The 24,892-nt window shown below is 48.7% G+C and overlaps 1 protein-coding gene across 1 annotated transcript in view; it reads left to right on the top strand.

Annotated features, from left to right (window-relative positions):
• Positions 1-24,892, top strand: part of igf1ra (insulin-like growth factor 1a receptor) — a gene marked incomplete at its 5' end in the record, with an annotated part of 98,592 nt that overhangs the window by 70,828 nt on the left and 2,872 nt on the right. Inside the window, 18 exon segments of the mRNA XM_080841748.1 lie at positions 880-1,204; positions 3,067-3,203; positions 4,344-4,488; positions 5,891-6,099; positions 6,630-6,756; positions 7,192-7,427; positions 7,935-8,102; positions 8,462-8,669; positions 14,209-14,486; positions 14,789-14,931; positions 15,354-15,519; positions 15,937-16,039; positions 16,354-16,424; positions 16,815-17,044; positions 17,652-17,759; positions 18,193-18,355; positions 19,072-19,201; positions 21,778-21,912. Coding sequence (XP_080697874.1) covers positions 880-1,204; positions 3,067-3,203; positions 4,344-4,488; positions 5,891-6,099; positions 6,630-6,756; positions 7,192-7,427; positions 7,935-8,102; positions 8,462-8,669; positions 14,209-14,486; positions 14,789-14,931; positions 15,354-15,519; positions 15,937-16,039; positions 16,354-16,424; positions 16,815-17,044; positions 17,652-17,759; positions 18,193-18,355; positions 19,072-19,201; positions 21,778-21,912 — 3,082 coding nt within the window.

Genomic DNA, 24,892 nt, shown 5'->3' with positions numbered 1-24,892 from the left:
GAGGCCAGCTCTGCTATTTACTAACAAGGCTGGCATAGTGCTGCCCAGGCGCCCCAGACAAACATTCACACGGCTTCCTCTCTCCTTCCCTCTCTCTCTCTCTCTCTCTCTCTCTTTCCATCTCACACACACAGACACATTTATTTTATCCTTTTCACTTGCTCTCTCGCTGTCTGCACATTACCATTTAATAGCCCAGTGATCATTAGGTGTGCCTTTACTTTGACCCTACAGCAGAAAAAATAATACACACACACACACACACACACACACACACACACACACACACACACACACACACACACACACGCACTAACAAATAATACATAGGACTATGAGAAGGCTTGAGCACACTGGCTTGTGCTTCTTGCCTTTTGCATTCCCTCAGCTCCTGTTGAAATGGGTCTGTAATAGCAGCCTCCCAATGGTCTGATTGCTCTCTAGGATGTGTGAAACTTGATGAATGTATTTATGTATTTGTGTCTCATAGGTTCAGTAGGTGCAGAGGTCAGAATGGGTTTTGTTTTTCTTTTACTGTACACTCTTGACAGCACCTGGCGTATGGTCAAAACACTGTGCACTTGTTTAACCTCATGTTGTCTTTGAAACATGGTTACACATGTTGTGGTTCCGATCAGAATTGACCGGCCTAACATAAATGTTAACAATGTGTTTTGTAAACATTGGATTTGTATGTATTTTGGTTTAAACCTTTCTAAAGATGCAAGTAATTTACATTTAAAAAATGAATATATTATGTATCATTTAAGCCTCCTTTTAATGATGATGTACCACTTCGATTTGGACTTCACCATGTCGCACACTCCAGAGTGTCATAAAACTAACCTCCCATTTCTCTCTCTCTCTCTCTTTCTCCAGTGTGCTCTAAGAGGTGTGAGCGGGCGTGCACGGACACGGGCGAGTGCTGCCACCCACAGTGCCTGGGCAGCTGCAGCGAGCCGGGCACCGACACGTCCTGCGCTGCCTGCCTGCACTACAACTATGAGGGCCGCTGCGTACCCGACTGCCCGCCTGACACCTACAAGTTTGAGGGCTGGCGCTGCATTACAAAGGAGATGTGCGCCGCCGTGCACCTGGCCAGCGACCCCGATTCAGAGCGCTTTGTCATCCACAGCTTTGTCATCCACAGCGGCGAGTGCATGCCTGAGTGCCCGCCCGGCTTCACCCGCAATGAGAGCCAGAGGTGAGAGGTCGCTGTTTTAGGGATAGAAGGGCAAACACTCGGGGACAGAGAGACAGGTTTCTATGTAGGAAGGGGCCTGACTTGTATAACCTACCAAAAAGACTTGTGTAGTAAGGGCTGAGGCAACAAATTGCCTGCTTTCCAATAGTGAGGGCAAACCACACCGCAAGATCAGATCAGACGTGTCAAATCTTGGCTAGACTCATCTCAGGATAAGCCGTGGTCTGGGCCAACAGTTAACCTTCTGCAGAGGAACTGGCCCTGAACTGATACCAGATCAGCTCCACTCCACGGTCACTCACCCCTCCTAGCTGGTATACAACAGGCATCAGAGGTAATCAGCCCTTAGAGGGTAGAGGTCTTTGTATACGACGAGGCCTGGCGGTGACCTCTTGCCCTTCCAGCCACAGGCATTTTCTCTGGCATCAGGTGTAGAGAGTGCTAGGCACGGCCCGAGAGCTGCTGATAGCACACCTGTGTGTGTGTGTGTGTGTGTGTGTGTGTGTGTGTGTGTGTGTGTGTGTGTGTGTGTGTGTGTGTGTGTGTGTGTGTGTGTGTGTGTTGTTGGGGCCTCCAGTGCATCATCACACTGAGGAGTGCTAAATTATTCACCTGAGGCACACACTGGCCTGCCTCTCACCCTTGCACACTCTAAATACTTAAAGAAGGCGATTCCAATTGGGATGTGCTCTGGGCTAAAGGAAAGAAAAACGCTATTAAAGATTGAATCCTGTACAATCATTGCTCAGGTAACAGAGAGGTCATGCGCCCTGTGGAAGGAAGTTGCATTCTTGAAAGGCACTCTCCTGCTTCTTTTTTCTTGTTTTTCTTTCCACCTGGAGATTTCTATGAATCAAGTAGAAATAAAACTTGTGAGATTGTAACTGTGTAATGATCTGCCACTGAGGGGTGAAGCATGAAAGTACAGCCAGCAAATAATCATCACGTCAAGTAAATTCCTTAATGATGTGTATCAGATTCCCTGTGTAATGACAACACACAGACACAAAGACACAAAGACACAAAGACACAAAGACACAAAGACACAAAGACACACAGACACACAGACACACAGACACACAGACACACAGACACACAGACACACAGATACACAGACACACAGACACACAGACACATAGACACACAGACACACAGACACACAGACACTCAAACACACACACACAGACACAGACAGTCAAATACACACACACAGACACTCAAACACACACATAGAGACACTTTAACACACACACACAGACACTCAAACACACACACACACAGACAGACAGACACATACATTCACACAGACACACACACACATACACACAGACACACACATACAGACACACACAGTCATCCACACACAGACACGCCTTTTTCTGTTTGGCTCAGAGAGACATTATAATTTCAAGTTCTCATTCACCCAGCATATGTCCCGTGTTTAAAAAAAAAATATTTTTCCAGTCATCAAATTTTCCACGCTGTCACATTTTTTTCATTTCTTTTCTGGCAGTCTGTTTGGCTTTACTGGTTCTGTTTTGTCTTGAGCCTCATTACGCGAATCAGTCAGTCATCCACCCCAGGGTTCACATCGGACCACAGATTACACTCTCTGGAAAACAGAATGACCTTTTACGGAGGGAAAAGAGATTAAATGGACACGCATATCTTTTCATGAGACATCATAACCCAGTTGTAGATCCTTGGCATTTCGCCTGCTTGGCCCCTCATCATGTTTGGTTTTCAGCTTGTCCCTGACTAACTCTCTGTCTCTCTGTCTCTCTCTCTCTCTCTCTCTCTCTCTGGCTGTCTTATTTTCTTTCTTCTCTCTCATCCTGCCCCCCCCCCCCCCCTCTATACAGCATGTTCTGCAACGCTTGTGACGGCCTCTGTGATAAGGTGTGTGATTCAAAGGTCATCGACTCTGTGGACGCTGCCCAGGCTCTTCAGGGCTGTACTGTCATCAAAGGAAACCTACAGATCAACATCCGGCGGGGGAGTAAGTACCAGCCTCCCACCACCACCACACAGACCCCACATACATTGGAACACATTCCCTGACCATCAGATGGACCACCGGTCAGCTGCCTAATAAATTCTCCTTCAGCTGTAAATAACCAGATAGCAGTTGGAGCTCTACCAGGGTCAGGTGGGCTGTGGTTAACCTTCATCTTGACCCTCTGACACACACGAACACGCACACACACACGCACACACACACACACACACACACACACACACACACACACACACACACACACACACACACACACACACACGAACACACAAACACACACACACATGAACACACACACACACGAACACACAAACACACACACACATGAACACACACACACACGAACACACACACGAACACACACACACACACACACACACACATGAACACACACACACACGAACACACACACGAACACACACACACACACACGAACACACACACACACACACACACACACACACACACACACACACACACACACACACACACACACACACACACACACACACACACACACACACAGTTTTCCCAGGGCAAAGCTCCCAAGCCACTCAGCCAGGGAAAGGGGAGGGCAGGACAGAGGCGCAGACCTGGGTGTGGGCCACTGGGGCGAGTGTAGGGGGAGCCCAAGCTGGTGTTAAGGGTTTGTGCTCCTATGATTCACGCATCAGGCAGCGACCCCTGCCTCATTGAGGTCAACATCAGGCCAAGAGCTCCTCACCTCACCTCACCTCACCTCACCTCAGCTCACCTCACCTGCCTTCACCTCACCTCTGGCCTTACCATGCAAACATGGACCTGAGGACTCTCTCCCCTAACACTCCAAAGCTGTTCCTGTCGAGTACAACAAGAACACCGTTATGGATGTAACACGATGAGCAGTGTTCAAGATGTACAAAAGTGAAAGTAAAGACTCTGCTCGATGTATGTTCTGTCCATACATCCTCAGTTTTGACTGAGATTGTGTTGTGACAGACTCCACTGTTTCAGAATATTTTTGATCGTGTCTCACTTGTTTTGGTCTCACTTTCTCTGTCCACCTTTCTCTCTCTCTCTCTCTCTCTCTCTCTCTCTTATTCTCTCTCTCTCCCTGTTTATTTCGATCTTGCCTTCCCTCAGAGAACATAGTGTCGGAGCTGGAGAGCTTCATGGGTTTGATTCAGACGGTGACAGGCTTTGTGAGAATCCGTCACTCTCACACACTCAACTCCTTCTCCTTTCTCAAGAGTCTCCGCTACATTAATGGCGAGGAGCTGCTGGAAGGGTAAGCCCACACACATATACTTACAGCATAATTTTGCATGCATGTACACAGATTGATACTGATGCATAATGGATATACATACATATATAGCTATATATATAGTTACACCCTAAACAGTAAGAGCCACAATAAGAGCCACAATCTAAAAACTCACTTTATGTCTTGAGCATACCCCAGTGATAATGAACATTTTAGCACACATCCACCATGGCATTGTGATCTTGGTCATGGTTTCAGCATACAGACCTTGCCATGCTTCTAGTCATTACAGATGCAATGACCTTAACTTATTTTTCATAGTTAGTATTCTGTTCATGCTTCATACTATGAAATGATATCACTTTACCAAGGAATGTAGAGAATTGCACTAGAGGAATGCCACTTCACACTGTCCTTGAAAATAAAAACCTTCAGAAAACATTTCATGCCTGTTGTGGCCATGACTGTTACCATAGGAACTTATACGGGTAAGGGAGAGTGCAGCCCTATGCTGAATCTGACGCTGTGGATATGCACATCGCTGCGTTGGGGAGTAAAGTAGATCGCTTTTGGTGGATGCACCAGTTTCACAAGACATTCAGGAACTTCAAACTCACTTAACTGTGTAGTTTTGAATTCCTCCCACCCTTGTTTAATTCCGCTAGTCCCTGCCAGAATGGTGGTCTCTCTTCAGAAAAGGGACAACAACTACACATAGCTGGTTGTAGGGACCTTTCATTTAGAGATGGATCCTGGGAAAGATGAAGTGCAGTGATCACTACTGTTGACAGGCATGTCTCCACACACATTTGTGTAATGTCACCAGTAGCTCAGCCAGGGCCCTCGGAAGGCTGGCGAGGAGAGGTTTTTTTTAAAAGGAGAGAAGGTGACCGGAAGGGTCGTGGGAAAACCGTTTCCTCTGCCCTCGTCTCCATCTCTCCCATGATCTTGGGTTTCACTGGTTGGGTGATGGAGGCGGTAATGACGAGACCTGCACATTTTCCCCATACCAGTTTGAAAGGGGAAAGTGAATGCAGCCGGTCCTCCGTGGGCCATGTCTCTGTGGTGGGCCCTCCTGCAGTCCTGTGGGTGCGCTGCCGCCCCCTCAGGGTTCCCGATCTGACCGGCCGTTTGAAAGCAGCAGGCGCCCCAGCGCCCGCGTGGCCGGGGACGGACACCTGATCCGCTCGCACGGCTCGTCTTAAGATAGCGCACTCAAGCGAGGCAAAACTAGGCCAGATGATCCGCATTCTGTCACAGTGTCACATTACTCCTCATCTGGCAAAAACAAACGAAGTGGGCAGAAGCAGAAAGTCTTTGAGTTGAGCTCACCCTATTGTTTTGCAATGGAAAATACCGCAGATGGTGATTAAAAAAGTATGTTAAAGTCTCTTTTCTCTTTCTCTCTCCCTCTCTCTATCAGTCTGTATGCATTCTCGGCTGTGGACAACCAGAATCTCCAGGCCTTGTGGGACTGGAACCAACACAATCTGACCATCAAAGCCGGCAAGCTCTTCCTCCGCCACAACCCCAAGCTGTGCGAATCGGACATTTTCACCATGTGGGACAAGACTGGCGTCAAAGGAAAGATCGAGGTGGCCGATGTCCGGAACAATGGCGAGCGAGCGAGCTGTGAGTTGACCAACACCATTCCATCCCCACAGACGTCTTGGGAGCCAGCTGAGGCCTTTCTATTATTTTTGCACCACCACATCCTAAATCCTATTTGTTATTCAGAGACAGCCTTTGTAGACAGTTTTGTGTTTTATTTGTTTTGCTCTGCTGTGGTGAGTCCAGCTTGACGGGCTGCAGTCTCGGGGTAAATTGGGGTAAAAGAAACAGCATCCATTGATGTAACTTTCGGTTTTGACAGAGGCTAATTGCTCTGACTGCAGGCGATGAGATGTCAGACGATTCTTGGGGGCTTTGTCCTACGATCTCGCCACCATGTGATGTCAGCATTCATTTGTTGAAAATGGAGAAAAACAGCTTGTCCTTATTTGTCCTTTTCATTTGCAAACACTGATTTACTGAGATTAAGTTTATTAGGTTTGTTTGTCACAAGCCTCATGCACAAGCCTCATGCAGCTCACCAGAGTCCGTTTTTCATAACTACACCAGGGTCTGTCCCTTTAATGACAGTGTAATGTCTGTCCACACAGGCCACACGTATATGCTGAAGTTTAAATCCAACAGCACAGCGAGTAACAAGATCAAGATAACATGGGAACGTTATCGACCACAGGACTATCGAGACCTCATCAGCTTCATCGTCTATTTCAAAGAAGCGTGAGTATATAAAAAGGGCCATTTTTCACCATGTGGGACAATTTACCATCTCATTCTCTAGCACTGATGTTCATTACAGCCCTCAGACTAGCAACAGGTAAACTACATCATAATTTGCACACACATTGACAATGTAACACCCAACCAATAAGGTAGATAGATATTGCTAGGAATGTCTTTATCGTGTTTCAAATATTATAATAATAAATAATAAACATATGTGCCTTTCCTATTAGTGTCTTTCATATGTGGCTCATGCAGGCTGCCAGACACACATAAGTCTCTAACACATAAGGCAACTCGCTCTGGGACCAGTAGTGTCACAGTTAACTAATGTTCCAGTATGATGAACAACTTTCTGTCTGACGACTGCCACTTTGGCTAGAATTCATCCTGCTTCGCTATCCCTTTTGCTTTTTCTGGCTCCGAACACAGACCCTTCCAAAACATCACCGAGTTTGACGGACAGGATGGCTGTGGCTCCAACAGCTGGAGCATGGTGGATGTGGACCTCCCAAAGGACAAAGACGCGGACCCGGGCGTGCTGCTGTCCCCGCTCAAGCCCTGGACGCAGTACGCCGTCTTCGTCAAGGCCGTCACGCTGATGATGGAAGATCGCCAGTCACTGGAGGCCAAGAGTGAGGTGGTGTACATCAGGACCAGCCCCTCAGGTGATGAGACAATACTGTAAACGTGTGTAGACACACACACACACACACACACACACACACACACACACACACACATGTACAAGCACACAAACACAAAAGCACTGGAGGCTGACAGCAAATGGGTGTATATGCTGTATTGTTGGTGACCTACCTGTCAGGTGGAACCAGCCTTAAAGGACATATACACATACTCACAAACATTTGTGTTATTGCCTTAAAGGTGTATACACTCACAGACACAAGCATCCTGAAAAAAAACCTTAACGATCTGACTTTTTGGGCTTTTTTTGCCTTTATTTATCCTTTATAAGGTTTTGGACCGGAAATGAGATGGAGAGAAGAGGTGGGGAGTGGGATCGGGCAATGATAACGGCCTGTATATGGTCGGGGCTACTGCTTGCGCCACAGTGCCCCCCCCCCCCCCACTTAATGATCTGACTTGACAATCCTGTAAACATTCAAGCCAATACAAATGTTCTTATATGTTTAATATATCCTCTCACACAGAGCCCTCGATGCCGCAGGATGCCAGGGCCTATGCCAACTCGTCCACCTCACTGGTGGTGAAGTGGTCTCCACCCATTTGGCCCAACGGGAACCAGACCTTCTACCTGGTGCGCTGGCAACAGCAGGCTGAGGACAGGGAGCTGTACCAACACAACTACTGCTCCAAAGGTGAGAATGACCTCTCACCTCTCCTCCTTTTCACCTATTACCTGTAATCCCGGGTTGTCCTCACGTCACCCCTCAATCCAGTGCACTGTACCTCTGTTTCTCACATCCCTTGCCAAGTTACTCCTCATCTCCAACAACTTAAACCTGTCCTTCTATCCCACCTATCTCTTCTTTTATGCCCTCTTCTCTACCTACATGTGTTTAGTTCCTCTGCTTTCCTCTTACTCTATCTCCCGTCCTCTCCTCTACTCCCTTAAACCTCCTCTTTTCTTCTTAGCTTATCTCACCTATCCTCTTCTAGGCCCTTGTCTTGTCCTACTCTGTTTTAATGTGCTCTTCTGCCCCATTCTCAAACACAGAGCTCAAGATCCCCATCCGCATTTCGGCCACCACTGTCTCTGAAATGGAGGAGGCCACCAAGCCCACCAAGTCTGACCCCGGCGGAGCTGACAAGGGCTCCTGCTGCCCCTGTCCCAAGACCAATGAGGACCTGAAGGCAGAGATTGAGGACCGAGACTATCGCAAAGTCTTTGAGAACTTCCTCCACAATGCCATCTTCGTACCAAGGTAAGAACACCACGCAGGGCCATCTCTGTCTTAGCACCGAACCCTGCTAGTCCCCTAACAGAAGGACGTATGAGGGAGGGAGATGGGGGAGAGATGAGGGAGGCAGCTGGCTCAGGCTGTCCCTAGGCCTTGTTTTGTTCTGCACATTTTACAGCTCCTATTCAAAGGCCCCTTTCTTCTCTCTGTTTTCTTTCAAATCTTTCTCTGCTGCTTTTTTCTTCCATCTTCCTCATCTTTCCTGGAGTGCGATTATCAAAAGGGTTGAGCTCATAGTCTCGGGGCTGTTTTGTTTAATGGAATTAGATCCAGAGTCTAAGCGGGAGGCATCTTTCAGGTAATTATTCCAATGTGGGTCAGACAGAAAGAGCAACCTGGGGGGATAGGGGGGTCTGGAGCGGTCTGACAGGTTAGGAGGGGTGGCGGTCAAGACTAGGATACTGAATCCACACTGCCCACATGGCTGGTGGGGCTGTCCCGTTGCCAAGACGACACTGGCGGTCTCAGTTTCATCTGAAGTAGTAGCTGGCCTTAATTAGGAGAACACAAATACAGTCATGAGAGAAAGAGAAGAGAGAGAGAGAGAGAGAGAGATGAGAGAGATGAAAAGAGAGGGAGAGAGAGGGATCTGATTAATGAGCCTGAAGGAGCATAGCATCTTTGTTTGCCAGAATGGAGAGTGACATCTGCTTCGTGTTATCCTTTTACCTTGCTGGTGGCTATAGCTCATGCCTTGTTTCAGAGACCTCCTCCCTGTACCCTGCGACCTCATAAGAGATACACAGACACCACACACACACACACATCTCTTACACACACACACGCACACACGCATCACGCATCACACATGCACAAACAAACGCTGATTCAGGGTCTTTTCAGGTCACGTATCCCTCATGCACCACTTAACAAATAAGCCTGTGTGTGTGTGTGTGTGTGTGTGTGTGTGTGTGAGTGCATTGGCGAGTGATGCGACAAACTTAAGCAAGCTCACTTGTGTGTGCCTCCTCTCCATGGCCGCTGCAGAGGCAGAGGCAGGGCAGCAGTTCCATGTGTAGGGACTTCACTTGACTTAGAGACTGCACAGTCTGCACAGTCAGAGTAGCAGTCAGAGAAGGGCAGACGATTTAAATGTAAATCAGCCTCTCCCTGTGGAGTAAATACTAGCTCACACACTCTCCTTATCACACACATGCACACACACACACACATACACACACACTCTCCCTGTACACATACACACATACTCCGATGCAGCCTGAGAACAAACATTCTCTCTTCTCTTGATGTCCACATTAAAATAAAAATTGAAATTCACCCCCCATTGCTGGTCATGGGGTGGGCTTTGCGGTATGAGCATCTCTTTCATTATGCATCAGGAAGGAGAGCTGTTTATGAATGACTGGATGTGTTGAGGTGTGTGTGTGTCTAGGGTGTTTTATCATGTTGAGGTGTGTGCGTGTCTTTGGTAGGGCTTCATCATAAAGACCCTGTTGTAAATATGCTTGAATGTGATTAACATTGATATTTATTTATTTAGTCAATGCTTAGTTGTGAGTGGGTGAGGGATTGGGATTGAACTCATGACCTTTTGGACACACTACATGGTAGCTGAGCCTAGATCAAATCTGCTGCTGGTATCGTGTCCGCCACTGGCTTCTGTCTGGAATGGATTACTAAGATATTTGTGAAGAGCCTGTCCATTTTTTTCTGTCCTTACTACTCTGTCCACCCATGTCAGCTTTAAATGTGGTTGCACTGCCATCACATATTGTTCTTCTTAAGAGTTGTTATTGTTCAGGTAATTTTTCAACTCCCATGTTTTTTCACGATATCGATTCCATTGCAGCACTAACAGGTCATAACGCTTTGAAGTGTGCTTTTCCTAAGCTTATTGCTAGGTCCACTGGATTGGTTTGAATCGTGTTTTTAATTGCTAACTTTCCCATTGAAAATGAAAAGGGGGATGTTATGTCCTGGCGGTATGCTGAAAAACCACGATTTGTTTGATTCAATGTGCCGCAAATGGAGGTTGATAGCAGGAAGTACCAGCTTTGTTGGTGAATAAAACAAGACTGAGAATGTATCTATGGATTTTAAATAGTGTCTTTTATCATCATATTTCAAGCTGTGATAATCAGAAGTGCCGGTTAGACCTGACCGCTGTTCTGCAAGAGGAATAGCTTAAGATCCCTCTGGCCATTATGCAAGACTTGTATCTGTCAGTCCCACGACGAATTGATGCTGTATTGGCAGCAAAAAGAGGCCCTACACCATACTAATAAATTATTGCAGTCTAATTGTGGTTTCAGTTTCATTGTCCAACCCTTGTATATATTTATATATAAAGAGACAAATAGAAAGAGGGAGATGTGTGTGAGAGAGGGAGATACAGAGAAAAAGAGAGAGAGAGGAACACACAGAGTGGGCAAGCGGGGCAGGGCAGTATCAGTCCTATAACTTTCCTGCCCCTCCAGTCTCAGCTGTTGGGGCAGTGTGCCAGGCTGGGTCCTCTCCCCCCTCTAACCTGACATCACCCGACTGACGCACACGTTAAAGCCCGCCGCATCTCCTTTCTCTCATCAGATCAGCTCCCTGGCACCGGCTTCTAGACACGGCTGCCATGCCGCACCGCGCTGTGCCGTGTGCCCTCCCTGCTTCCCCCAACCCCCACCCACACCCCACCATCTGGCTGGCGACTCCGGCTGGCACCCTCCCACCTGTCATCCGCCTGGTGCGCCTGACTCACCCGTCAGAGGCAAAGGCGTGCTTGAAGCCTGGCCAAGTCTGGCGGCTCAGAGGCTGGGCGGGCGGGCGGGCGGACGGGCAGACAGTGAAGGCTGGGTACCCTTTAGAGTGCCCTGCTAATACCACTGTGCGTATGTGAATGAGTGGCACGAGTGCCCTTGCGTCAGTGGCACTTTAAAAGTGCACTCTTCTCATGGGCCTCTTGAGGGGCTGCAGGGGAGAGGAGGGGAGTAATGGGGGGTTGCCTGAGAGGTGAGGAGGGTAGCGAGAGGACAGGGGTGAACAGAGAGAGAGAGAGAGAGAGGAGGGTTGGAAAAGGGCAGATAAGGACAGGATGAGAAGAGAGGAAATCAGAGAGGAGTGCTTGGCACAGTGTGTGTGTGTGTGTGTGTGTGTGTGTGTGTGTGTGTGTGTGTGTGTGTGTGTGTGTGTGTGTGTGTGTGTGTGTGTGTGTGTGTGAGTGTGTCCTGCGTTATGCTGCTGTCTGCTGCTAGTTCATCATAAGGCAGGTGGGTTCTTTAGAGCTCACAGGCATCCTCACCTGACAGGCTGACAAGAGGCCCTGCAAGAGATGGGGCTGCCCCCTCTCTCTCTCCTCTTGCTCATGCATCATATATTCTGTCTTTCTGTCCACATGTCTCATCCAGTACTCTACTGTTGCTGTACTCTACTGAGTGGATCATTCTCCTTGGTGTTTGTGTCGTTGATGGGAATTGAAGGCTTTGGTGGTAAAGAATCCAAACCAAATTGACTGGGATGAGGGCCTGAGAGAGTTTGCTGAATATCTGCCTTACTGCTCTACCAGAGATGTCTGTTTGATCACTTAGGGTGGATGCTGAGATACATGTTTAAAAGTAATAAAAGCTACGAAATGGGTCCCTGTCACAAAATGCCTAACAGTCATGTCTCAACACAACCAGTGTGCATTCTTCCCTTATTCAGGGGGTTTTCATGTTTCACATCGTCATCTCATAGCGTTTTTTTTTGTGTCCATGCGTATCAGTGGTTCGTCCCGTGGCCAATTTACATGTTACGTCCACCATTGTTCACCATCACCCCACTAATCCAATCAGTTATATTAAAACCCCCCACAGTGTCCTGACTGTTGAATCTTTGCAGAGATCCCGAGCGAGCCAATCGCTATGCGACATCAGGGGGCACCCCTAGGTAAGGTGGCTATGCAGCTGAAGCGTTGGGGTGTTGGGGTGTTGGGGTTGGGGTGGGGTTGGGTCCCTGCTGGTGTTGTGGAATCTGCCTCTCTGGCAGAGTTGACTTCATCACGTCTGGTGAGCTGCTGCTGTCGCTGCCATTGCTAGCGCTACCGTTGCTAGCGCTAAAGCCTGCATGTTGCCCCCTCCAACGAGAATCCCCCTTCCCCTACCACCATCATCCCAACTCCATGCCTTATGTTGTTCTGAGTAGCAGGCAGGGAGACCCCTTGTGTTTTGGCTTTTTTGTCTATCAACCATGTTCCATTTTGTCATTCTGGTGCAAGCTAAGAATAGTGTACTTTTTGTTGTTGTATTTTATGTGGACCTTTGTGGACAGTAGAGCAAAAATAAGAACAGCATCCTCTTGTTAGACAGACAGTGACAGGAATGAAGAACAGAACAGTGTGTAAAACTCACCACCCTCCAACTGTCCCACGCTTACACACTAGCATACATGAACACACTCAGATGGAGTGTGTAAAGTAATAATATTTAACACCACGGCAACTTCATAGCAACAATCACAAATATTGGAAGAATACTACTGAGAAATGATGCTGATCCATGGTGTAGTATGGGTAGGGTTACACTCATAGATCTTACTCTAACTGGTGGCCACTACACTTGATGAGAGGGAGGGCAAGATGCTTTATCTGTGCTGTGCATTTGTTTGTGTGTTGAGAGTGTGCTTGGAGCAAGTGTGTTGCAGTTTCTAAAAAGTATATAGCTTTGATCTCCCTCCCTATCCATTTGTTAAAAAGACACTAAATATGCTTTTTATTCCGTATGAGTACAGAATGTTTGTTCTCTGAGCCAAAGACAGATTAGTCAGCTATAAAATGTAACGACATTAGACGGGGGCGACCTGTCCTATTCTTCTGTGCTTTCCTCTCTGCTCTTCTTTTTCTGTCCTCTGTATATCTCATATATCTTCCCTGCTCTTGTTTTTGTCCTCCTCTCTCCTCATTGCTCCTCCTCGCCCTCATCTCTTCTCCCCTCCCTTCCCCTCCCCTCCTCTCCTTTTACTTACTCTCTATACTGCTCCTCTCCTATCTCCTCCTCTCCTCTCCTCTCCCCTCCTCTCCCCTCCCCTCCTCTCCTTTTACTTACTCTCTATACTGCTCCTCTCCTATCTCCTCATTTCCTCTCCTCTCCTCTCCTCTCCCCTCCTCTCCCCTCCCCTCCTCTCCTTTTACTTACTCTCTATACTGCTCCTCTCCTATCTCCTCATTTCCTCTCCTCTCCCCTCCTCTCCCCTCCTCTCCCCTCCCCTCCTCTCCTTTTACTTACTCTCTATACTGCTCCTCTCCTATCTCCTCATTTCCTCTCCTCTCCCCTCCTCTCCTCTCCCCTCCTCTCCCCTCCCCTCCTCTCCTTTTCCTTACTCTCTATACTGCTCCTCTCCTCTCCTCTCCCTCATCTCTTCTCCTCTCCCCTCATCTCTCTCTTCACTGCTCCTCTCCTTTCCTTGCCTCCTCTCCTCTCCCCTCATCTCTTCTCCTCTCCCCTCATCTCCCCTCCTCTCCTTCCCCTTACCATCTTCACTCGTCCTCTCACTGCTCTTCTCTCTCTCTGTGTTTTAGGCCTCAGGAGCGTCGGAAGCGGGATATTTTTGGCGTGGCCAATGGGACGCTGTCACGTGGCGTTGGTCACAATAGCACGGGCTCCGAGGGCAATGGCACAGATCGTGACCCGCTGGAGAAGGAGTTCCCCTTCCAGGAGATTATGGTCTACTCGGAGATGATGGAGATCTCCAACCTGCGGCCCTTCACCGTCTACCGCATCGACATCCACGCCTGCAACCAGGAGGTCCGCCGCTGCAGCGCCGCCACCTTCGTCTTCTCACGCACACGTCCCGCAGGTGAGACGCAAGACACACAGACACAGACATACACACACTAGACTATGCCAACATACACACACACACACACACACACACACACACACACACACACACTAGTGCCAGGGCAACACACACACACAGGCACACACACACTTGTACACTCGCACATATATACACATGTAAACACACTGTAATGTTTAGACCAACACCAAAACATCTAAAAAGAGAATTGGGCACTATTCTGTGTGGTAGCAGCGAAGTGCTGTGTGTGTGTTTGTGTGTGTGCGTGTGTAACCCGTGTGTGATTTCTGTGTCCACAGATCGAGTGGATGACATCCCTGGTCCGGTGCTGCAGGAGCGGGAGGAGGGCTCTGAGGGCAGCATGGTGCTCCGCTGGCCCCCGCCCCCGAACCCCAACGGCCTCATCCTCATGTACGAGATCAAGTACAACCTCGCCACTGAGGTCAGTAGGAGACACAGCTTAGCCCACTGGATTGGAGGCTATTGAGTGGCAGAGTGTGTGTGCCAGAGAGTTTGTATTAATGTAGATTGATACAGAATGTAGATTGATACAGATGTACAGAATATGTGTGTGTGTGTTTGTGTGTGTGTGTGTATTCTGTATGTGGTTGCTCTCTAATGCTTCTTTGTATTGGTGTGTTTGTTTTAATAGTTTGTGTGTGTTATTGTGTGTAGCTGTATTGTGTAGTATATGTAGTGTACTATAGTACAATCCTGTGAGTTTGTGTTTCCACACTGGTGTTTGTGTGTGTGCGTGTGTGTGTGTGTGTGTGTGTTTTGTGTGTAGCTGTGTTGTATAGCATTTGCATTCTTGTGAGTTTGTGTTTTCACGTGTGTGTTTGTGTTTGTGTTTGTGTGTTGCAGCCGGAGAGACACGAGTGTGTATCCCGCCAACAGTACCTCCTGCTTAAAGGAGTGCGCCTGACGAACCTGGGCCCAGGGAACTACTCGGCCCGCGTGCGGCCCACCTCCCTGGCGGGCAATGGCTCCTGGACGAGACCCATCTTCTTCTACGTCCCCCAGCCCAATGGTGCGGCACATTACACTTGCTGTGTTCACATACAATCAATATGGAGACTTTCACATGGTCACTGTTATAATTATAATTGATACTGACAATATAACCAGTATAATGTGTTTTTATCTGTACATTACCAATCTTATCTTATCAGTGCTGAGATGTGGCATTTCAGCATATGCTGCCTTGAAGTGACTTTATAAAGCTACTGTCATTTGACAGTAGGCTTTAAATGCCATCATAACTAGGGTTAGATCTGTTTCCTCATTGTGACGTTGGAATAGTAATGCTTCACCAGTTTTCGTGTGCCTTGAGGCAAAGTATCTGCTATGTGGTGACATCATGTATAAAATGTGTATTGAAAGGTAGGTTGTTTTTCTGCCAAACTGAAGTAGTTGGGGTGAACATGCCGTGTTCTTCCCTCCACAGTCGACTATGACAACGCGCTCTACCTTATTATCGTCCTCCCCATCATCATCGTGTTGCTCCTCGCCTGCGTGGTGGCGGCGTTCGTGATGCTCAACAGGAAGAGGCAAGAACTCCAGCTCTCACACTTTCTCTGCCGAAACCACTGCTGCAGTTCCACCCATGGTTATATTATGGGTGTTATGGTGTTTTTGTAGAGCTATAGGGATGCACATTCCTTAAATGTGGTGTGTTGTAACTATGGTATGATGCTCATGTGTGTTTTAGCGAATGTGTACACTTGGCTTTTATACGTATATGTTCATTATGGTTTAGTGATGCCTGGTGGCTTGTGTTGGTGTCATGTGATGTATTGGCGTCATGTGATGTATTGGCTGTTATCTGCACTGCTAACTGGTTGTGTATGGTTTGTACACACAGGAATGCTGACAGACTGGGAAACGGGGTCCTGTATGCATCTGTTAATCCAGAGTATTTCAGTGCTGCAGACAGTGAGTACCATACACCACTGACCCAAACGTATACAAAAACACACGTGTGCATGCTTGTACCTACTGTCTTATATTTACGATTTCATTACCAGAGAGACTGCTCTCAGTGTCTTTACTACTCTTATGAGAGTGCTGTTTGAGAGAATATGTGTGTGTGTGTGTTGGAAAAGTACTGTTCCATCTTATTCATAATTGTAAGTCACCTCATTAAGAGGTGTAGGTGCTGCGTTCATCCATGAGATCTGCTGTGCTGCGGTTTAATAACTGCCGACTGAGTCCCATGTTTGATTCATGTAAGGGTGGAAAATGCATCTGCAAAATTTGCGTCCTTTTTAATTGTGGGCTGAAATTAAGAAGTAAAATGTGTAAACACTCCTGCGGCGTTTGCAGTGTACGTTCCGGATGAGTGGGAGGTGCCCCGTGACAAGATCACCATGAGCCGCGAGCTGGGCCAAGGTAGCTTTGGCATGGTGTACGAGGGCATCGCCAAGGGCGTCGTTAAGGACGAGCCGGACACCCGCGTGGCCATCAAGACGGTCAACGAATCGGCCAGCATGCGTGAGCGCATCGAGTTCCTCAACGAGGCCTCCGTCATGAAGGAGTTCAACTGCCACCACGTGGTGAGGAAATACACACACACACACACACACACACACACACACACACACACACACACACACACAGACATTAAAAACGACACAGAAGCTCCGCTGTCACCAAGTGGTGTACATATGCACTCATATTCACTCATACAACACGCACAGGCACACACTCTAACAAATACACACACAAGACTGCTGTCCTCAGAGTTTTGGAACAGAGTCTGAATCGCCATGAGCTGTTGAGAAGGCAGCATCCAGCAGCACTTTGGAGTGAAAGCAAATGGCTAGGTTGAAGTGACAGTGTGTTTTTACTGTTCTGAGCAAGCAGCCTTCTGCAGACACCTTCTGCATACTGCAGTCCTAGCTCACACAAACACACACACACACACACATACATACCTCATAACCAGCCACAGCTGAGATGTTCCATTTTGAAGTTGGTTAAATAATTCAGAGCAAAAGTAAATCTGAACTTTGCTCAGAGCTCTTGGGCTCTGTGATCGTTTCCTAAAAAGTGTTGGATATGGAGATGGCTGTGGGAGGGGGAGGCAGAAACAGTGTTCAGAAGAGAGAGTAATGCTCCTGTGGCTCATACGCTCACTCTCCTCTCCTCTGATTGGTCAAGGTGCGATTGTTGGGCGTGGTCTCCCAAGGACAGCCAACCCTGGTGATAATGGAGCTGATGACCCGTGGAGACCTGAAGAGCTACCTGCGATCACTCCGGTCAAAAGAGGTAAACAAACACACACACACACACAAACACAAACAAACATAGATAGATACTCACTAACACAAGAGCTGAACAACCTTTGTTCATTCCAAAGAGGTTAGTCAGAATCTGCATTGTGTTGGAAGTGCATGCAGGGACATCTCCAATGGGAGGCATGACTCACTGTTCATATCCCATCAGCTTATGAGTCATGCGTCCATACCCCAGTCTAGGCATGAGGGAGAAAAAGGGGGTGAGGCCAGGAGATGAATGGATAAAGAGATGGAGGATGGATGGAGAAGATGGAGAATGGAGGGGAGCTGAATAATAAAGTCAGCAAGGGGTTGTCGAGACGGAAAGAGAGATGGGAATAGACTCACAGTTAGGAGATGGGGAAAGATGATGAAACAGGAGTCTTACTCATACTCTGTGCTTCCCCCCCCCCACCCACCTGTAGCAGGGCTCGTGCAATCAGAACCTGCCCCCACTGAAGAAGATGATCCAGATGGCGGGGGAGATTGCAGACGGCATGGCCTACCTCAATGCCAACAAGTTTGTGCACAGAGACCTGGCGGCCAGGAATTGCATGGTGACCGAAGATTACACTGTTAAGATAGGAGGTAAAGAGAACACACTCACGTGCCAAGTACACACACACACAAACACACACACACACACACACACACACACACACACACTTAAATACCTAAATTATATTCACATTTGTACATGTGTGGATCTGTCAGTATAGACACATTCCGACACTCCCCCAGTATGTCTCTCTCTCTCTTGTTCGCTCAGTGTCACACATGCACACCTCCTCCCTAACATCAAATTCATCCAAAACACACACTTAACACAGCCAAGATAAGCATCTATTTCAAGGGGAACCCAGAAAGAGAGAATGAAGGAGGCAGACAGATGAACACACACACACACACACATACACACACACACACACACACACACACACACACACATATACACACACACACATGCACACAACCACACACACACAGGGCAAGAGAGAGAAAAGAGAAAGAGAGACAGAGGGAGAAAGGAGATTAATGAATTTGGTCTGTAGAGAGGGTGGTGATGGAGAGGTGCTGAAAGGGTCCCACTCCCAGATGAGGGCCATTAGCAGAGCCTCCTCCTGACATATGAATGTGTGGCAGCCTGTTCTCCTTCTCCTTTTTCATCTGCTGCTGCTTTCTGTGTGTGTGTGTGTGTGTCCGTGTGTGTCCGTGTGTGTCCGTGTGTGTGTACGTGTATGTGTGTGTGTGTGTGTGTGTGTGTGTCTGTGTGTGTGTCTGTGTGTGTGTCTGTGTGTGTGTAGATTTTGGCATGACCAGGGACATCTATGAGACGGACTACTACAGGAAAGGAGGCAAGGGGCTGCTGCCTGTCCGCTGGATGTCCCCCGAGTCCCTGAAGGACGGGGTCTTCACCACCAACTCTGACGTCTGGTAGGAAGAAACCACTCTTTGTTTTTTCAATTATGTAATTATGTGTGTCTTATACACATGCACACACACACTCTCACACACACAAACACAAACACACATACACAAACACACACACACACACACACACTCACACACACACACACACACACACACACACACACGTACACACACACACACACACACACACACACACACACACACACACACACACACACACACACACATGTACTCACACGAACACACACACACCAGGAGAATGCACTCATTCACAAATCAAATATGTGTCAAATTCAGTCACTTACTCAACAGTGTATTTGACAACATCTTGGCAGGTTGAGTGTGTGTTTGTGTGTGTGTTAGGCATATGTGCCTGTGAATGCACAGTGTGCTGGAACTCTTGGATCCCAAAATCCTCTCCATGAAAAGAGTCTGTTTTATTTCTCTCTGGCATTTTTAGGATGAGGGCAGATAATGATGGATATCTCTTTCAGCGCATGAACCCTTACAGAATTAGCTGACCAAATCCTCAGTGGCTTCATTTAAAGAGTGAAATATGAAATATCATCCACACTAGTGTGTGTGTGTGTGTGTGTGTGTGTGTGTGTGTGTGTGTGTGTGTGTGTGTGTGTGTGTGTGTGTGTGTGTGTGTGTGTGTGTGTGTGTGTGTGTGTGTGTGTGTGTTTCTCACTATGACCATATGGGCACTAAGGATGGGGATTAGGTGGTGAGTCCTGTCAAGCCTTCATATGTCCATAGGCATGGCCCAGGTCCAACAGGTTCTAGTGTGAGCGTGGGCCTGGGTCTGCTCCGGCCCAGATCCATTCCAGAGTCCAGAGCTCTGAAGCGTCGCGTTGTTCCTGCGCCCTTGTCAGCGGATGTCCTGCTTACCTGAGCCCGACTTGGCTCTCACCACGCCCTGTGCGGTGATTAACCAGCTCCGCTGGCTAGTTGTGTTGACGAGCAACTCGGCCTCTTCATTTCTCAATCCCCGCCATCCCAGGGTCCTTAACCTCTTCCAGATGTTCTCCACTGACTGCCCTGTCTGTGTTTCTGTGAGACAAAGTGAGACAATTGCTCTCTGCCAATAGAACCCCCCCCCCCACACACACCTCACCACTCTACCGCCCCCTCATCTCCCCTCTTTGAAGTGGCTTGCTCCTGACTCTTCCATCGCCTGTTCGCTGTCAGGTGTCCACAAGCTTTTCCATGTCGCCGTTATTTATTTCCCTTTTGAAAAACACACACACATCTCTTTGCCTGCGGACCACTCCTCTTCCCATAAAGCCGCTCTGTCTTTCGCTGCCCTCCGAGGGCTGCGCTGTTGTAATAGAGCGTTTTAGAGGGTGCTGAGCGACGCCTCAGATCCTGCGCCAACTCCCAACATTTCTAAGGCCAGGAGTAATGAATAAATGACTGGCAACACTGCGCTCTCTGTGGTGTCTGCTTGTGTTTGCACGCCGGAGTGTGTGTGTGTGTGTGTGTGTGTGTGTGTGTGTGTGTGTGTGTGTGGACTTTGTTTATCGCCTTCTTTTTGTTTTATGTCGAAGGCTCTGTTCCTCTCTGTTTTGTGTGACGCCCCTTATCCCCCCCTTTGGCTGATAAATGCTCTCATTTGCTTTAATCAGCTGCACATGGCCTGAGAAGCACAGCGTAGCGTAGTGCAAGCGGAGAGAGGAGGAGGGAAGCGAATAGGGGCCCAGGTTAATCGCAGCGAGCGGCCGGAGCAGGGCCTGCGTGAATGCTTCCAATTGTGTTTGGACTCCGGTTCGGATTTAATTTAAGTCCCCTTTGTCTTTGTGTTCCAGCCTGGGAAGAAGACTTGGAGGATAAACACAAGATTTATTTTTTTCTGGGGGGGGGGGCGGGGGCGGGGGGGGGGGGGGGGGGGGGGGGGGGGGGCGCTTCAGTGTTTTTGTATGGGCCTGAGATCTTCCCTCCGTGTAATTCACATAGCTGGTGAGCAGTGGTTTATATTTATGTCCCCCTCCATCCTGCTGTTCTGTACTGTTACTTAAGCATGCTGCGCTCAAACCTCAAATGGCCTCAGACTCATCCTCGCTTGGCTGTTGCCAGGGTCTTTGATAAGGGGTCAGTGGTTGCGCCAGCGGACGTAAATCACGGCGATTGGCGTGATGCTGGAAACTTGGAGCTGTGGACTGCCTGTGGGGGTACGTGCTGCATAGCGGATGTGGGTGTGTGTGCGAGTGTGTGACTGCTCCTTATCATCACTATGTGTTGTCCAAGTGTGTGTGTGTGTGTGTGTGTGTGCGGGAGGAAGGGTTTTTGGGAAGGGACAGTCATGGGTGGGAGGTTATTGTAAGGGCACTCTTCATCATTGCACAAGTTCCTTGTGTTTTGCTAGCCATCTGTGATAGTGTGTGCGTGTCTGGGCGGCACCCTCTATGCTTTATCCAGTGCCTTGGCGGAAATGTGTACGTGTCCCCTCTCTATCAATGCACGTAAACAGGATGGAGGGTATGTTTCAAGGCTAACTCTTTTCTTGTTCCACAGGTCATTTGGCATGGTGTTTGTGTATGTGTGTGTGTGCATTAATCTCTCTCTGTCGCCCTCTGCAGGTCGTTTGGGGTGGTGCTGTGGGAGATTTCCACCCTGGCAGAGCAGCCCTACCAGGGCATGTCCAACGAGCAGGTGCTGCGCTTCGTCATGGAGGGAGGCCTGCTGGACAAGCCTGACAACTGCCCCGACATGCTGTACGTACACACACACACACACTCACTCTCTCTTTGTCAAACACATACACACACACACACACACACACACACACCTGTATCCTACCACCCCCACCCTGCCCTGTTCTTTCTTTTGTGAGAAGTCTGCCCTGAAAGGGAGGCATTGTCAAAGAACCTTGCCCTCATTTCTCGTTCACTCTCATACGCTCTCTCTCTCATGCTTTCTCTCTTATGCTCTCTCTCTTCCGCACTCCCCGTCCGTCTCTTGTTCTGTCTCCCCCTCCTTGCTGAAATGCAACCCTTCTACTCCTCTACTACGGCCTCTTTGTCAACCACGCTGTGTTCTGGGCTGCGTATAGATAAAAGGTCACAGGAGCCTCGGCGGGGCCCGACCATTAGCACAGAATCTGAGCAGAGCATCAGCAGACACCAGAGAGAGAGACAGGGAGGGAGAGAGAGAGAGAGAGAGAGAGAGAGAGAGAGAGAGAGAGAGAGAGAGAGAGAGAGAGGGGATGCCAGTGAGAATAGCAGCCCCTGAGCCAAGCGCGGGCCTGAGCGAGCCACTGCTTGACAGCTGGCATTTACGTCATGAGTTTAAAAGAGGGGTGGCTGACATCATCCGGGACCCCTACCACCCACCCACTCCGTTGAGCGGCGGAGTGCAAGCCCATAGAAGGGATGCCGGGGCTGCAGCAAGTGAGAGATACCAGGCATTCCCCACAGGGATTGGTGTCTACCTCCCCCCACCCCCACCCCCACCCCCGGCAGTATTGACACCATCCAAGCTCTAGCTAAGACCAGGGGAGGAGATGGATTCTTAAGGAAGATAGTGTCTGGACAGAGAGATGTACAGATACGCATTACTCTTGACACATTCCACAGAGAGGTGGACAGATTAACAATGGTCACTCTCTACCAATGCAATGATCACGCTCAGACCATTGGTGATCCAACAGGAGAAGATATGCAGCCAGGCAGACAGCCAGGCGGTCAGTAGACCAGGAGGGGCCACACCCAGTTCTGTGACAGTCACAGGCAGACAGAGAGTGACATGTCAAGACTGACAGACTGTCTGGCAGACTCGTAAACTGAAAGAAGAGATACTGAACTCTATGCAGACTGATAGTTAAGTAACTGTCTTGGTAGACAGACAGGAGGCAGACAAGGGAGACAGATTTCATACTGAGACGTACTGAACATTAAGGTCACAGTGAGGACACACTGATCTATTGACAGGGATGAGACAGATGGTGACCATTCACTCAACAGTGAGAATACAGTACATATCTCTCTCTCACGCTCTCTCTCTTTCTTACGCTCTATCTTTCTCTCTCTCTCTCTCTCTCTCTCTCTCTCTCTCCCTCTCTGTCTCTCTCTCTCTCTCCCTCATCCTTTTCCCCTACTGGGCTGATCTCAACCTGATGGCATGTGGTCTTCCCCCTCCTCTCTCTCTCTCTCTCTTTCTCTCTGTTGATGACTGACCTCACCTTACTTACAGAGGACGGGCTGTGTTGTGGAGACACAAACCCCTGGTTGCCATGGCAGCCCCAGTGCGGGTGTCCTGAAAGCGGGAGTGCATAGAGAGGGTTGCACAGGGAACGGGGAGACAAAGAGAAAGAGAGGGGCTTGGGAAGGGGGTGAGGGTGTGGATTGGTGGGGTTAGATTTTGGGGCCAAACACATGGTGTTCTGTACTGCTGCCCGTGTCTGAGTCGCAGCACAACTCCTAAAGCGGCTTGCTTTGAAACCGATCTGGCCCACACGTAGACGATCAGACCCACGCAGTGAACTTCTCTCTGAGAATGAGACGGAGGGAGGAGAAAGCGAAGAAACGAGAAAGAAAAGAGCAAAGAAAAGCAGGGATTGTGTTTGAGAAAAAAAAAACATAAATGTCACATGTGCCGAGACTTCACAGACCACTTCCTGATCACATAAAGCTCAGATTGCACGGCATTGCAAAAGTGACGCGAATGTTAGCGGTGCTACCCAATAGAGTTCTACTCTGAAACAGGAGTACTGTCCTGTGCTCTTTGGACTGCTTTATTTAGACACGTCATGCTAGTGCTCACTGAAGTCATTGGGTGTTAGCTGTCAAACGCATTCGCCGATGACTCCAGCCTGATTGAAAGAATGAATGAGTGAGTGAGTGAGTGAGTGAGTGAGTGAGTGAGTGAGTGAGTGAGTGAGTGAGTGAATGAATGGCCAACTGTGAGAACCTATCCGTTCGATCAGTTAAAAAAAAGGTTGTGGTCATTGGTAGAGCCTGATGCTAATTCACTTCAAAATGATATCAGAAAAGGGAACTCCAATCAGCATAGGCCTAGTGGTTAAGTCTTGGGTATGTGTGCCTGATTGGGTATACATGTTCGTGCACGTATGCATATACTGTATGTGTGTGTGTGTGTGTGTGTGTGTGTGTGTGTGTGTGTGTTTGATGACAGGCCGGCTGGATTTACCATAGCTGTATTTTTTGTTCCCGTCGGCGAGCCGCCGCCGCCACCACTGTGCAGTGGTCTGTGGTGACAGATGGCCCCGTAAGAATTTCCCTCCCCTCCCCTCCCTCGCCCACACCAGAGCGCACAGGTTACTCACGAGCACGCCATGCGCCAGGCCTCTGCCCTCTCATTTCCCTTCTGGACGGCAGCCATCTTTGGCCCGGAGCTGGCACAGAGCTGCTATTCTCTGAGCTTGTGGGAAGTCTGGGAATTTGGTGTGAACCAACAGAATTCACACACAGGGTCACAATGTATTTAGGCCTAGACATGGGCTAGAGAGAGACCACTGCAGCACCCAACCTCTCCCCTTCTCTAGCCTCCTTGCCCCTCTCTCACAGTATAGAATGTGACGTGAGTTGAGTGCTGGGAGGTGCCTTGCCCCGAATGGCTCCGCTGCTGTCGGGGTGCCCAGCAGTGCGGCCTGTTCCGGGAGAGGAAGCGAGAGGAGGGCACTGCCACTCAGCAAGTTGTCCTGAAGGAGGAGGGTCATGGCAGAAAGAGAGCGAG

The sequence above is a fragment of the Sprattus sprattus genome, assembly GCF_963457725.1.
Source record: "Sprattus sprattus genome assembly, chromosome: 7".
Lineage (NCBI taxonomy): Eukaryota > Metazoa > Chordata > Actinopteri > Clupeiformes > Clupeidae > Sprattus > Sprattus sprattus.
Note: the sequence above shows the minus strand (reverse complement) of the source record. Positions and strands in the feature narration are given on the sequence as shown.